The sequence below is a fragment of the Cystoisospora suis genome (genome assembly GCF_002600585.1).
Source record: "Cystoisospora suis strain Wien I chromosome Unknown contig_5213, whole genome shotgun sequence".
Classification (NCBI taxonomy): Eukaryota; Apicomplexa; class Conoidasida; order Eucoccidiorida; family Sarcocystidae; genus Cystoisospora; species Cystoisospora suis.
In genome coordinates this window covers 10,646-24,947 of record NW_027158004.1, presented here as the reverse complement: position 1 = coordinate 24,947, position 14,302 = coordinate 10,646, and the positions used below count along the sequence as shown (strand labels likewise).

At 46.0% G+C, this 14,302-nt stretch overlaps 2 protein-coding genes across 2 annotated transcripts in view; one reads left to right on the top strand and one right to left on the bottom strand.

The window, feature by feature from the left end:
* The first annotated feature begins 1 nt into the window (after window position 1).
* CSUI_008988 (wd g-beta repeat-containing protein) lies at window positions 2-8,546 on the top strand. The gene is made up of 8 exons (XM_068069107.1): window positions 2-661; window positions 1,614-1,729; window positions 2,529-2,644; window positions 3,743-3,903; window positions 4,863-4,966; window positions 5,930-6,064; window positions 6,903-7,228; window positions 8,436-8,546. The coding sequence occupies exons 1-6, from the start codon at window positions 92-94 to the stop codon at window positions 6,024-6,026; spliced, it is 1,164 nt and encodes a 387-aa protein (XP_067918912.1). The 5' UTR covers window positions 2-91; the 3' UTR covers window positions 6,027-6,064; window positions 6,903-7,228; window positions 8,436-8,546.
* Window positions 8,547-9,440: 894 nt separating this feature from the next.
* The window catches only part of CSUI_008987 (lipase domain-containing), a 15,417-nt gene continuing 10,555 nt past the window's right edge, over window positions 9,441-14,302 (bottom strand). The window contains exons 7-9 of the mRNA XM_068069106.1: window positions 14,107-14,241; window positions 13,062-13,279; window positions 9,441-12,107 (exon numbers count right to left, since the gene is read on the bottom strand). Coding sequence (XP_067918911.1) covers window positions 11,513-12,107; window positions 13,062-13,279; window positions 14,107-14,241 — 948 coding nt within the window. The 3' untranslated portion in view covers window positions 9,441-11,512. The remainder of the gene's footprint in view (window positions 12,108-13,061; window positions 13,280-14,106; window positions 14,242-14,302) is intronic.

Below are 14,302 nucleotides of genomic sequence, written 5' to 3'. Positions count from 1 at the left end.
AAGAAGAAGTAATACAAGGAGATTTGAAGAAGGGGACCAAGATCACACGACTTCTCCTCATGTCACCCATAGGCATTGTGATAGAGGTACTATGGAAGGCCGTAGCAATGAAGAAGGTTTTTCTTCAGATCTTCACGAGTGGATGGATGCGAACAGCTATGACACAAACCGTCCTAGTGAGAGGGACGACAACGAAGGAGAAAGAAGAAGAAGAAGAACGGATGGAGGAAGTGGCAGAACAAGAAGAAGAGGAGGAAGAAGAAGAAGGTCTCTTCATTTCTCTTCAAACGACGAGATGTCCAATGATGAAGGGATGTCTCTAAGAGCAGGAGAGGATAAGATCTCCTCCTCCCTTTCTGCCCGACAAGGGAAAGAAAGAAGGAGAAGAACACGACGAAGAAGATTCTTGTCTTCTTCTGACTCTTCATGGCCGTCGTTTCATACCAGTGATCCTCTCACAACTACACCCACACACTCTTCTTCCTCCTTGTCTTTATCTGACCCAGACGATTCACAAGACGACGTTTCATCCTCAGGCGGATTCTCTCAGTCAGATGAAGAAGCTCGAGAAAGAAGAGAGGATCCTGGGGAAGACTCAGGAGATTCCACCTATCCTAACAATGAAGAGGCACAGTCGTCTGGAAGAGATACGGATGGAGAGGTAAGACAGAAAGAAAGAAAGAAAGAAAGAAAGAGAAGCATTCTCTTTTCTCTCGTTAGTCGAATAGTATATTCCTTCTTTATTCTCTCACGGTTTTTCTATGTCTAGATAGATAGATAGATAGGTGCGTATCTCTTCAACCGCGATTTTTCTTGTTGTAGTTTCTTTCTCACTATCCCTTCATCGATTACAGAGGCTCTAGAGTGTATCTACTATCTCAGTGTCTCATTCAGGGTCTGTAGATAGCTACCTCTGGATGAAGACGATCATGTTTCTCGCATAGACAATTGTTCTCTTCCGAGTAATGGGCTCTCGAGAGAAATAGACATAGAAGAAGACGTCATCCCTCTTTGGTATCTGCGTCGATATGCCATTCATGTCTTTGTGTATATCTTCTATGCAGCAATCTTCTCATCAAGAATATCTTGTTTTCGTAGATGATACTTCACTGTCGGCGCCTCTCTCTTGCCGTCTACTTTCCCAGTCTAACCTTTAAGGCCTACAGACTCAAAGTGATGAGACAGAGAGATGCAGGTCTTCTGCTTAGATCTATCTTAATTCCAAAAGAAGAAGAACTGGGTTGTCCTGCCTCTCCTTTTTTCCACGTGGGGGAGCCATGACTCTTTCGTAGTGTCTCTACATTCTTTCTTAGTTTTAACAAGGCAGATTGCTCAGTGAAGGCTAACCTTCTCTCTCATTCTCTCTCGATCACCTTAGAGATCTCTCTTCTCGGTGGCGTGACTTCGTATCTGTTACTTCCCTGAAATAGAAAAGAACAAGAGGCAAGACCTTCCCTGTAGAGCCGCTTGTATGTGTCTAGCTACGCTTATGTATGAATGAATATCTGTGTATGGATTCATCGATGCATTCACGTACGTCCTCGTGTATGTATGTATGTATGTAGAGTCGTGTTTAGTGTGGTGGTGTCTGTCGGACTGACTGCGTGGTATAGGATGAAGAAGAGATACCCCCCGGGCCACTGCGTGGAGTAGGTGCCCTAGCAACAGCTGATGAGGCAGAAGAATATCTTCTTAATGCTAACTGGCTTCCTCTCCCCGAGAACGGAAGGTAAAAGAGGTCGAGACACATTTCGCTTTCAGATAGATAGATCGAGGGTGTATGCACAGCCTATCTATCTGAGGTCCCCCATAGACAGACTGAGAAGGGAGGTTTCTTTGGACACTCACTCACGGACTTCCTCCCACTCGGCAAATGACTGCATACGATCATTTTTCTCTTTCTTACTCCTTCTCCTCTATTCATGCTTCCTTCCTCCGACTTGTCTTTCTTCACTCGAGTCGTAGACCCTCTCCATATCATTCTTATGGGGTTTCTTCTTAGTCTCTCTTCTATGATCTCTCATACCGGCTTCTTGTTCTTCTTTCGCCCTCAAGTCATGTTGTCTTCTCTTCTCATCAAGAAAAGACACTTGAAGCTGTGGGAATGGAGAGGAAGTGCAATCCCCACCGTCACCCCTAGAAAGAGAAAGAGAGAAAGAGATATACAGTGTCTCTTCAGTCGTAGCCCTACCACCATGTTTCTAGATAGAATGAGAGAGCGATGTGATATTTCCTCTGTTTCTTCTTTCAACAGCCTGGATGGGGGGAAGGAGAGAAGTTCTTCTTACTCTTATCATCACTCTCATTCGCTTTAACATCTACGGCACCTTCGTCTTATCCACTTCCCCATGTATCTCCTCTCTCTCTTCTACTTTTCTTTCGCACTTTTCATCTTCTCTCATTTTTCTTTTTCTTTTCTGTACTCTTTCTTCTTTTTTCCTCTCTCTCCGTCATCTCTCTCTCACCGTCATCTCTATCTCTTTCTCTTTCATTTCTCTTTTTTCTTTCCTGTCTTTCTCTTACAACAGATTTGTAGGACATTGTAGTGCGGCGACAGATATCAAGGAGGTTGCCTTCTGGGGGAATGATCATATTCTGGCTGGAAGTGATGATGGATCTGTTCTTGTATGGAGAGCTTCTGATGGTCAGAAGAAGAAGAAACAGTCTCTCTCTCTTTATCGATCTCTTTACTTCCTCACCTATGTTTCGATTGACTTCTCTTCACTTTCGTGGGTTGGAAACGTTGCTGTATGTCTTCATCATTTACGTATGGACTTTCAGTCAGATAGATAGATAGGTAGATAGACAGATAGAACAGGACCTTCCTTCGCCCTGTCGTGGGATGTTTCCATTTTGTTTTCTAGAATACTTCTTGATTCTTACGAATCTTCACGATTCAGACAGGTCTTTACAGAGGCACTTTTTGATCTGTCGTTGGCCACGGTACATACACGTACATGTATGTAGATATGCAGCATATCTCGAGAGGTATTTGTGTGAATCTAGATCGTGTATGTATGTTTAGACTGCTCTTGTTATGATCAGCTTCCTTGGGTAACACGCATGCAGCAAGACAAAAGAACCGGGAGGAAGGGTCGATTCGCAGACCACTACCACAGAGGTGGATATGTATCAATATGAAGATGAAGGCGATAGGACAATTTCTTGTCTTTTTGGCTCGGTAGAAGGTCTTTTTTCCACGTATGGATAGAGGAGGTAGCAGTAGAAGAGTCAAGCGCGCAACAGGAGAAGAATGGATCTCGTGCGCCGGGGAAATCGCGTCACAGAGGGAAGATAGAACAAGAAAGACAAGTTTTGAGATATGATCGATCTGTCGCTTGTCCATGTTGAGCTCATCTATCTGGCGAAGTGGTACCCTTGAAGAAAACTGTCCTCTTTATATATTTTGCTTTGACAAGGCAGACGGTATACATCCTGACATACCTATATACATCCACATACATGTGTATTTTCATACATATCTGTAGGTGTAGCTGTATGTGTAGGAAGCTAGAAGGTGAGCAGTGGTCAGAAGAGGCAAGTAAATAGAGAAGAAGAGGCAAGGGGGAGAACCAAGAGAGGCATGAAGAAGCAGCCTCACTTCACCTTCTTTCTTCTTGCCACAGATCTCCTACGCTGATGATAGATCTATCTCTAGGGCACACGTCATTCTTCTTCTTTTTCTTCTTCACTTTCTTCTGTTCGATTTCCTCCTTGTGTTTCTCGTTTTCCTCGTTTGCAGGGAGCATAGTGAATATACTGAGAGGCCATGAGAGTCATGTAAATTGTGTGGCAGTGCATCCATCGCTAGGAGGAGGGGGGGGGAGCTGTTGTGTAGCTACAAGCGGTATTGATGACTACATTAAGATATGGTCACCTACCGCAGATGAACCTTTCGTTATGGTAGGCCTAGTCCTGGAGACACGAGAAGGCGGGAGGGGATCAAGAGACTCGCGCCATCTTTCTACCTATATCTGTGTGTCTGACTGTATGTGTACTTCTCTTCGTATCTTCTTATCTATCTATCTAACTCCGTCAAAATGACCTAACTACTTATCTTTAATCTGTCTCTCTACGTGTCTCTGTAATTGAGTCTACCTGTCTAAGTCTATAGCGACCTATCTCTACTTGTCTATCTGTCTGTGTATGTATGCACACAAGCGTCAAAGAAGCGGCATTTCTAGGACTTTATCTTTCCTGTCAGCATTTTATCTCTTCTCATAACTCGGCTACGATTACTGAAGCAAAGATAGAGATAGATAGGAGAAGAAGAGAGAGAGAGGGAGAGAAAGAATTGGGTCTCCTGAAGCGACTCCCTCACCTCTTCTGTATCTCATGTACATACAGAAGTCCAGAGATAGATGCGTTCAGGTCATCTATCGTCTTCTTCTTCTTCAATCCTTTCTTATTACACCTCCGTGCTTGTCAAGACATCAACTGTAAAAACAACCGGTGTATAGACGCGTAGAACAAGAAGAAGAAAGAAAGACACGTACTAGGAAAGGAGTGGTAGCTCAATTCAATAAGAGAGAAGAGCAAGAGAAAGAGATGCATAGATGATCTAGACGAGACGAAAGAAACAGAAGAAAAAGAATCAGATGAGAAGGGGGACCACCACGTATTTGTGTAGAGTACAACACAGGGAGGAGAAGAAGAAGAAGACAAAAGAAGGCAAGTCAGCAGTAGAGAAGCCTACACTGTTTCGGGGTGTAAAGGGGGCGGGATAGCAGCCTAAGGCGGATGATGCTGGTAAGAAGAGAGGAACAGTCGAAGTGAGCTTCTGTCTTGTTTATCTATCTCTCTATCTATCATTCTTTGTTTGTATTTGTGTCTCGATGACAAAACTCTCCTTCTTTCTACAGGATGATAATGCCAGGAGAATTCTCAAGCAGATCCAGAATCTCGTGGAAGAAGAAACGTCAAGCACACGCACCTTTCTTACAGGTGTTGGGCCCCAAGTTCTCAGGTACCTCTCTATCTATCTATCTATCTATCACGCACTCGCTCGCAAGAAGAAGAAGAACAAGAAGTTCCTCAATAAGGGTTTTTCTCTTGTCGTTGGTGTGAAGAGGACAGCACATCACAGACTCCGTCTGCACGTGCTTGTGGTGGAACTCGACCAGTATTCACGGGCGGAGACGCTTCTTGCGCTTCCTGTCTTATTCTCCGCTTGTTTTCATAAGAAGATCAAGAAGAGGAGGAAGACATCGGGCCTGGGGTGAAGGATGGATGAGCCATGTATCACCATATAGAGAGAGATATGTATATGGAGGAGGACAGCGTTGGAGAAGATGATAAGTATGAGTTGAGTGGCGGAGAGATACGGCTAAGAGTTGAGGGGAGACACTCTCCATGCATGAACTGAATGAAGAAGAAGGAGATGTATGATGGATGTTGGTGTATGAAAGAAGACTTTCTGTTCTCTTCCCTAAGAGGCTTATGGCGTGATAGTGAGGATAGATACGATGGAGAGGCATCTCAAAAGGGGTAGATGCTGCAGTAAAGAGAAGGAAAGGTGTGTTTTGAGAGCTCTCATGGAATTCCACATGTTCCTGAGTAGAGTTGTTGTAGACATTGTCCTCGGATCTTTCGGTAGCCTTTAAGGGGGGGGGGCTGGACTTCACATATGGAGAGATATACACATAGATACTTAGGTACTTGTCTGTGTTTATGTAGTTGCAAACTAGGTCTGTATATGTTCTGCTGACTATGATGATATCTGTCCATCGGCAAGTGTATGCGTGCATACATTTATATATATATATATATATATAGAAAGAGATAAAAGTGTAATCTAGATTGTAGGGGTTTCGGGTAGGTGACTCTGGATCTTCTTCCTTTTTGATCCATCTGCACAAGTCCAACTTGATTCTCTCATAGGAGTGGATGTACAAGAGGTCTCTTCTTCTTCTGCTTCTGTTCTGTACAGACATTTTCTCGGGGTGATGAATAGAAGACGTCAGCAAGGAGGTGCTCCAGGGGGTGATACAGGAGAGGAACAGCAAGCCTTCTGTAACGTCCAATAAAATAAATAGAGGTGTATGGCGGCTGCGTATTGAAAGGAGTAGGGACACTTCATTAGGGCGTAGTTCCCGCTAACGGTGTGAGGCTCTACCTCTATATCCTTTTCCATGAATGTTTGTGTATCATGTGTACATGGAAGATTCCTTGCTCTCTCTCCGTCTTTCACTCTACCTCTCTAAACAGATACTGGAGAGTGAGAAGAGAGTCAGAAGTATCTCTGGGCCGAATAGAGAGTGTATAAAAAGCATACAGGTCATCTACCGACCCGGCGTTACCTTGATACTAGTGCATCATGAACTCTTTCTGTTCTTCTCCTCTTCACTTCGTCTACTCTCTCCTGGTCTTGCATTCTGCATGTCCTGATTCGAAGACGCCTGAGACGGCATAACAACGGCAGTGATCGTAGGGGGAAGGAAGAAGAAGCCCAGAGCTAGTTCAAGATTCGAAATCTATGGGAGGCAAGCAGATTTGCGTTTTTTCTAGAGAATTCTTTACACCCCTCAAATAGGTTTCCGGGTGGAATGACGCTGTGGCGAGAAGTCCGAGTACCGACGAATGTTCTGTGGTGCGAGAAGAAAGGCATGTTTTTTTCCTTCGAGTTGCTGAAGTGATGAGAAGATGTATTGAGATCTCTTGTATGATTCAGATGTCAGTCGAGGGAGGATGCGTACTTGGACTCCCTGACAGGCTTCTCTTGGAAGAATTTCAGACAGTTCCTTCTTCCCGCTTGTCTATGGACGTAGGTATCTACACACCCGTAGACAAAAAGCACCTTGGCATAGATAGAACTTATCTCGCGTGTCTATCGACCGACGTATCTATCTGCCTATCTGTATTCTCTTTTCTCTTCCTCGTATGTTTCACCACTCTTCTTCCAGGATGAAGACGAGGTTGCTGTCATGATAAGAGTATGACAACAGTTCCGCATGGAAAACCGTTCGACCTCGAATACTAACTAAAAGAAAAGAAAAAGATCTCCGTACTCTTCTCTCTGTTTGGCTTAAAGGTAATCAGAATCAGAGGTGTGTGACACTCTCGAACAGCACAAGGCGAAGGAGGTCTTCTTGTCGTTGCTTTTGCTAGAGTAGTAGTGAGAAAAAGAGAGACGGACTATATGTGTTAAGAGGCTTGAATTCCGGGAAGAGATGACGAACGAAAGGACTGACATTCTCAAGAACGTCGCCTGGCTAGCGCGAACCCGATGGTAAATACCACGAAAAACTCCGCCGTTTGTTGCTTTTTTATCACGCCCCGGCTAGTGCTGGGGGTTTCTGTTCAAACGCTCTGACTGGGCGAAGAGGTAGCGTCCCGGCCATTCGCCTTTTTTTCGGTGATGCTGTCCACGAGGCATCAAATTCAAGAGAGAACGCAGCCGAGCACACGAAACCTACTATGCAGGTTTAGGCACTTTCCACAAACGAAGTGTTTATGTTCTGCACCAGGCCGGGGGCACCCTTTACCAGTGTCGAGACAAAAAGTCATCTGTCCGGGGTGACGGATGTTCATGGAGAGCGTATTCCGTAGAAAGGATTGCGCAACACAGTTCGTTAGTAGACAAGTAGAGGGAATATGAAATTCGACCCAACAGTGAGAAAGAGCAGCTGTTCCAAGACGTCTCACTTCTCTTCTTTAGGGCGGGGGAGGAAACCGGACGTATCGAGCGGTCGCAGAAAGGGCCCAAATGACTGAGTAGAGGTGTTTATGGTATGTGGGTTTTTTTCTTTGTGAGTGGAGCTTCTCATCTGACCTGGGCAGTTACTCAACTTTTTGAAGTGATTTTGGAAGACATAGACGGTTCAGTTTTCCAGTCCCATTCACGTTCTCGGTCGAAAACTGGGAGCGCCTTGTGCGGTATTTGGTACTCAAGTGTATTGCGGGTTACCTATAAAATGTCCGTGTGATTCACAGCCTACTCGAGCTGCACTGGGACACGCCCTGCATAACCGAACAGGGTAGACACATCACGAAATCAAAGTTCATGCTCTACACTTACGTTCAGAGGCTCAAGTTGAAATGCGCCACGTATGGTAGGTACTACGGAAACGCGAGTGGGGTACAGCCGTGAAATACTTGATTGCTTCACACCATCGTGACCCGTTACCTCGCTCAGTAAACCAGGGCGATTGCTGACACGCCGGTAACAGAGTGTACGGCGACACCTTCAAGTCGACGACGGGAGCCCTGCCAGATACCAGTTTCGAAGTGCCCGCCGGCCGCGAAAGGTCGCCGCTGTGGGCAATCGTGTGAGAGGATGAAGGAAACAGGGCAGGAGCGAGCCTTCTTTCGCAGCAGATCTACAAACGCGGGTGATGCCTGCCCTTAGTTCTCTTGCGGGAGTACATTCCTGCTCCATGTTAGTTAAGTCCGTATAGATGATTTGTGATACGCGAGTGTGTTTGCGTGTGACACAGGCGGAATCCCTTTGTATCGCCCTCGAATCGTCTGTCTGCTTCTGGCGACCACAGCTAACTGATGATTTGAAAAGCCAGTTCGGAAAATACGGGTAGCATATGCGGAGGGATATCAGAGAGTGTGCTGAGACTTTTTCCCAGCGTCGCGTCGTAAATCGGTGGTCGTGACGCACGGGAAGGGGAGCCACTTTCTTTTTTCTGCTCAGACTTGTCTTGATCTGACTATTCAGTGCCCCTGTCTCGGTTCTCAGTTGTAGCCAGTTGGTTTGGCTCCGCAGAATGGCAATACTAGCGGCAAAAGCTCTTCAATCAGAACTATTTTCAGTCTAAAACGAGTAGCACCGCATGGTTTCGATCCATGGACCTGGGGGTTATGAGCCCCCCACTCTTCCACTGAGCTACGGTGCTGATTTGTGTTGCTTTCCTCTCCTCATGTCGATTGTAGGGGACTCCGTCACGATTTGAAGTGATGGGAACAAGAGCTCTAGGGTTGATCGCGCTCCTCCACAGGGCCCATTCAGAAACACATTATAGTAGCGTGGTACGACAGTGGAACTTCCAGTGCTCTAGGAGAGTCAAGGATTGTCACATGGATCTGCGTGACGCAGTCACGAGCTGTGTGTGTATACCTGGGTCGTACGTTGAGTGACTGAACGTTCGGCTGTTGCGGACATGCTCTCTAGCCCACTGTTCCGTCCGCACGACTATGTTCCTCTCACCCCCCTAACAAGGAATATTCTCTCTTCAGCTCGCAAAAAAAGTACTGCTACTCTGTGCCGATCTGTTCGTCATTGTTGTTCCTAGAGTGTAGTCCGCTTTCTAGTAGTTTCATTCCAACTTGATTGTCTCACTCTACTCTTTTTCAACAGACACTGTTCTCTAACTGCCTCCTGCAGCCACGATGTCTGGCTTCCTCGTGTCGCTCTATTGGTTGGGAATTGGCGATAACTTTCTCACGACCTTTTGATGCCTGTTTAAAAGAGCGTCACGAAGGAAGTATGGCGGACGCTCCTGAAAGACAAAAACGTAACAAGAGTTTCCTCGACAGAAATCACACACACTACGGCGACCGTCCCAACCAACATCGTAAACAAGTAGTACTATTGTTGCCACTGTATCGTACTCTCACATGCATCAATGTCCGCGCCAGAACCATGGTGATGATGATGGAAAAAAAGACGAAGCTTGCCCCGCTATGAGATTGTTCTAGATCCTACACACCATCAAAAAAGCGGCGCGAGGCGCATCGACATTGGAACATCCATTCAATCATCCATGCGACTGGTTCTTACCGGAAGAAAAGTGCGTTGTCTAAGACACCTGGGACAACACTCACTTGCAGAATTTACTGATGAGTGAAGTTTTCACCTTTCATCCCCTGTCCCTCCCCTACAAGAACAACCGCACCACACGGAGGCTCTTCTTTCAGGGGAGTGTGGCGTCGTGCGGCGTCATAGTAGCCCACTCATCCTTCCGCCCCACCTCAACTTCGTACACACCTGGACTTGTTTACTGAAGAAGAGGCGGGTTATTCTTGAGAAGCCTTGTAAAGGCACTGACCCCTCCGTTTCTATATGCTTACGCTGACTCCGGAACTGCGTAAGGGTGACAGATATGCTCGAGAGTACGATACATACCTATATCGAACAGTAATCATCGTATCACCAGTAGGAGAGAGCCAACGATCTCAATTCTCAGGAGTTCCTTTCGAGATAGATCACCTATCACGACGGCAACTCCCCTCTGCCAAGCAAGGGAGGCTTTCATCGCATGAAAAACAGCTAAATCATCAGGAAAGAAAGACACACCCCAGAGAAGAGAAACGACAACAGACCTCGTCACGCTTCTTGAGGAGAGTATGGATGCACGTCACTAAATTCATGAAAGGAAGAGAAGAAAGACCGTTACTGGGCATTAGGATCTACACCTAACTCTTCGACAGTTCTACCGCCATACAAACGAGAATATCTCTTTCCGCCAGGGGGCCGCCCTCCCTTTAACCATCATGGAACCTTGGGGTCTGTACACCTACCACTTCTCCATATTCAGAACTACCCTATGTACGGTGTGTGCCATCTGTACAAGAAAAAATCTTCTTGGACACCTTCATTCGCTTTAGCGTGAAGATGTACACGAAGTGAGGACAATCGTTCCCTTCAAATGACGATCGAGAGTATAAAACTGAACTTACAGTTGACACTCCAGAAGGCTAGCCAGCTGGCTTTGCAGAAAAACAGCCAAGTGCAGGAAGGCCTCAATACCTCATCACCATATGAGACTGGGCGCCAGATGATCTTCCATTGTCTGTACTTCCATTCAACATTCCACGTGTTCAAGTCGATGTACGACTCGCTTCACCATCGAACAGAGTGAAACCGGCAACTCTTGTCTCCACCTCTTCTCTCTCTCTTTCTCGCTCCAATTCCATCCAGCCAGCTCTCCCTTCACGCCACTGAATGTCGTCTCTCTTCTCAAGCAGTCTCTCTCAAAGAACTAGTGTGGTTAGCTGTGACGATGATGAGACGACTACTACTAACTACTGCACCTACACACCTACGCCGTGTCCCTTTCTCTGCTTCTTTCGCTCTCTTCCTTTCTTTATCCATTTGCGAGGTATAATACACAGAAGAGCCAGGTGGATAAATAGACGAATCGATCGATCGCCTCCCCCTCCTTTTTCTTTTTCTCCCTGACTCGAAACAGTAGGGGTTCAACACAACAAGAAAAAGTTTGAGCACCCCTTCTTCTTTTTCTTTTCTTTCAAGCATCTTCTTCTCGTCCGTTCCATGAAGTGCTCTTCGCACTAGCTTTGAGCCAGCAGATCTCTCTTCTACTCCGAAACGCGGAGGGGATGCCCTCCTTCTTCTCCCGCTTCTCCTTCAATATCAGAAGGCACCATAGACTCAAAACAGACTCCTGTCCTACTAGTCTAAACTACACTGTCGCCAGCCTTGTCGAAATAGACAGGCCAGATACATCTTTCTCTCTCCTTCTGCTCTTACCTTTTCCCCGGTGATGTATGCCTTGTCTTTCTCTCTTCGCTTCTCTGTATACCCTCGGACTCTCTCATTAAATCACTATCTGTAAAGATAAAAAAGAGAATCGCCAGGGTCGTCGTCATCTCTAAAGTTATCAGTCCAGTCCCAACCTTCTTCCGAGGAATCGTTGTCATGTCTTTCCTCTTCACCTTGCTTAACACCATTCCCTCCTCTCAAGGCTCTCGCGCGATGGATCTGTGGTTGTATGATACCTTTCTCTGCGGTAGTAGGGGAAGACGCTGGGGTACTTGAACCGCCGTTGCCGCCGCCTTGAAGAAGTGTGGAGGACTGATCGTCGTCATCTGTTAACATGGTCGTTGTTGGCATGGACTTCGCTTTAGGAGACACTTGTCCCAAATCTGAAGAAGACAAAGGATGGCTCTCCTGCTGCTGCTGCTGCTGAGGTTGTCGGCGGCCCTTGAAAAGATTCCAGTTCTTTAGAAGGTTCGTCCAACCTCCTGGAGTGACTAAAGATGTCCGAGGTTTTCCTGTCTTTCTCTCAGGTGTATATACACCACCTTCTCCTGCTAAGAGTAAACGAAAAGCTATCCGTAAACCTCGCATCCCATCAGGTAAAACTGCACTTTTTCGAAGACCAGGTGGAACTAAAGGCCATGCTAAATAACTTGCCCATCTACACACAAGAAAAACAAACAAAAGATGAGCATACATAGGAAACAATACAAGAAGAGACACCACCTCAATAGCTATGGAGGATGTCGAGATGGGTAGAAAGAAGCCTGGCTCGAGGCCGCGTATTTCCTCCTTCGTTTCTGGGAATCTACGATCATCTGAATAAGTTAACGTGTCTTTCCTTGGTGATGAGAAGTAGAAGACGAAGAAGAAAGGACGCGAGAAACACGAATAAAGACAAAGAATGGGACACCATCACGACTTTATCTCTCTCACGAACCTTCACAGCAAAGGGATGTTTAGCAAAAGCAAGACATTCCTGATGCCTAGAGATACATAGAGAGAGAGATACTGACGATGGAGAGAACCTTTGTGATCTTCCTCTCATGTACGCACAACATGATCCTTATCAGATGCATGCCTAGACCAGGATAGAAAGAGATACATCTACAGACCAAGCAAATACACCCATCATGTCGCCGTCTCTAAAAGTGTCTCAACTTGTCTCTGTATGTCCGTTACTTCGTCTACCCCTCCATCTGGTGTCTCAAAAAATATCGCAAGTATCTTCACAATCTCACGCATGCGCACGAGAGGCCATACGAAATAGAAGAAAGAAGGAGTGACTCGGCATACGGAGTTTCAGTCCCCCTAGTAATGGTAAGAGACGAACATGCAATCCTCGTCAAAAGGATATCACATCACCACGTAGAGCAAACGTAGGAAGAACGACCACCACAACCTCTTTTACACGATGCTCTCTTCAACTGTTGATTCTTTCTTCTCCACTCGGCCTCGCCTCTATGCGTGTGCACGCGGGAGTTCTGCTCTCTTAGAATTATAGAGAAGTCTTCTTCTAACATGTCACTACGTGAGAATTCTCTTCTATTACATCTTCTTTCAAACCTATGGGCGCATGCATCTGTCTTCCCTCGTGATACAAGATCTTCCTTACCCGATGAATGGATACCTCTGAGACATGAGCCCTAAGGCGGCATAATAGAAAGTTGTATGAGTTGCGCCGATACCGAGAGATGAATCAAGAAGAGACGCGACCCCTAGAGTAGCACCAATGATCTTCATTCTCTTCTTCTCCCGTGTCTCCTTCCACATACGACCGTCAAAGGCGAACGGCTCTTTGAACTTCACCTCGTGAAGCTCTCTTGCGTCAAGCTAAACAGACAGAGACACCAAGAGGAGAAGGAAAAAGAAGAAGAGAAAGCAGAGAGGATTAGATTCTATGGGACCAACGGCCAAAGAGAGAGACCGAGACAGTTGAAGAGGACCAGGACGAAGAAAGAAGAATGAGATGCACTTACTGAGAGATATGAAGACAGCAGAATATCGATTACAAAGTAAAAGCAGAGAGAAAACTGGAGAAGAATGAGAACGCCTTTCGAAAGAACACGGATATAATATATCGTGGATCTGTTATATCTTCACTCTACACACGTGTGTACTGCTGCTCTCCGGAATGAAGAGTAAGAGAAAAAGTGTGTTGCTTCTCAATGCACCTCCTTTGGGATGACCTATCTATCTATCTATTAGAATGGCCAGCTACCGTCGCTAGCCGTTTCACGTCATACCTCCCGTGATTGATTCCCACACGACTTTCTATCTCAATTGGACCTCATTTCCGAAGAAGGATGACCCNNACTTTCTATCTCAATTGGACCTCGGCTGAGCGTTCGTAGATAGAAACTCGAGATGAACACACAACAGCTACTCCTCATCCACCCTCCTCCCAACATGACCATCCTAAACAGAGGGAAAGAGACAGAGAGAAGCTCCACCGATGCTGCACACTCTCAAACACCAAAGGCAATCAAAAGGCTCCTCCTTCTCTCTAGACAATGCGCTGCCTCACTGCCACGTTTCTACTGTCACCGTATATATGCATGTACACATATTAAGACAGATGGGTTGAAGATAGATAAATTGAGAATAGCTGACAGACGGATCTCTTTAGAAAAGGGACGAAGAGGGAGAAACGAGCTTACAGTGATCAGTTTCCGATCATCGGCTAAACCCTGCTGTTTCGTCACGAGGAAAGGGACAGGATCCATATTGCCGGCAATATCAAGAAGAATAACGCCCGACCTCCGAAATTCAGCGTACATCTCTGGTGTACCCCACTGCAGACCGAAAGAACAGAGAAACAATACGCACACGCATTGAGAGATTAAAGATAGATAG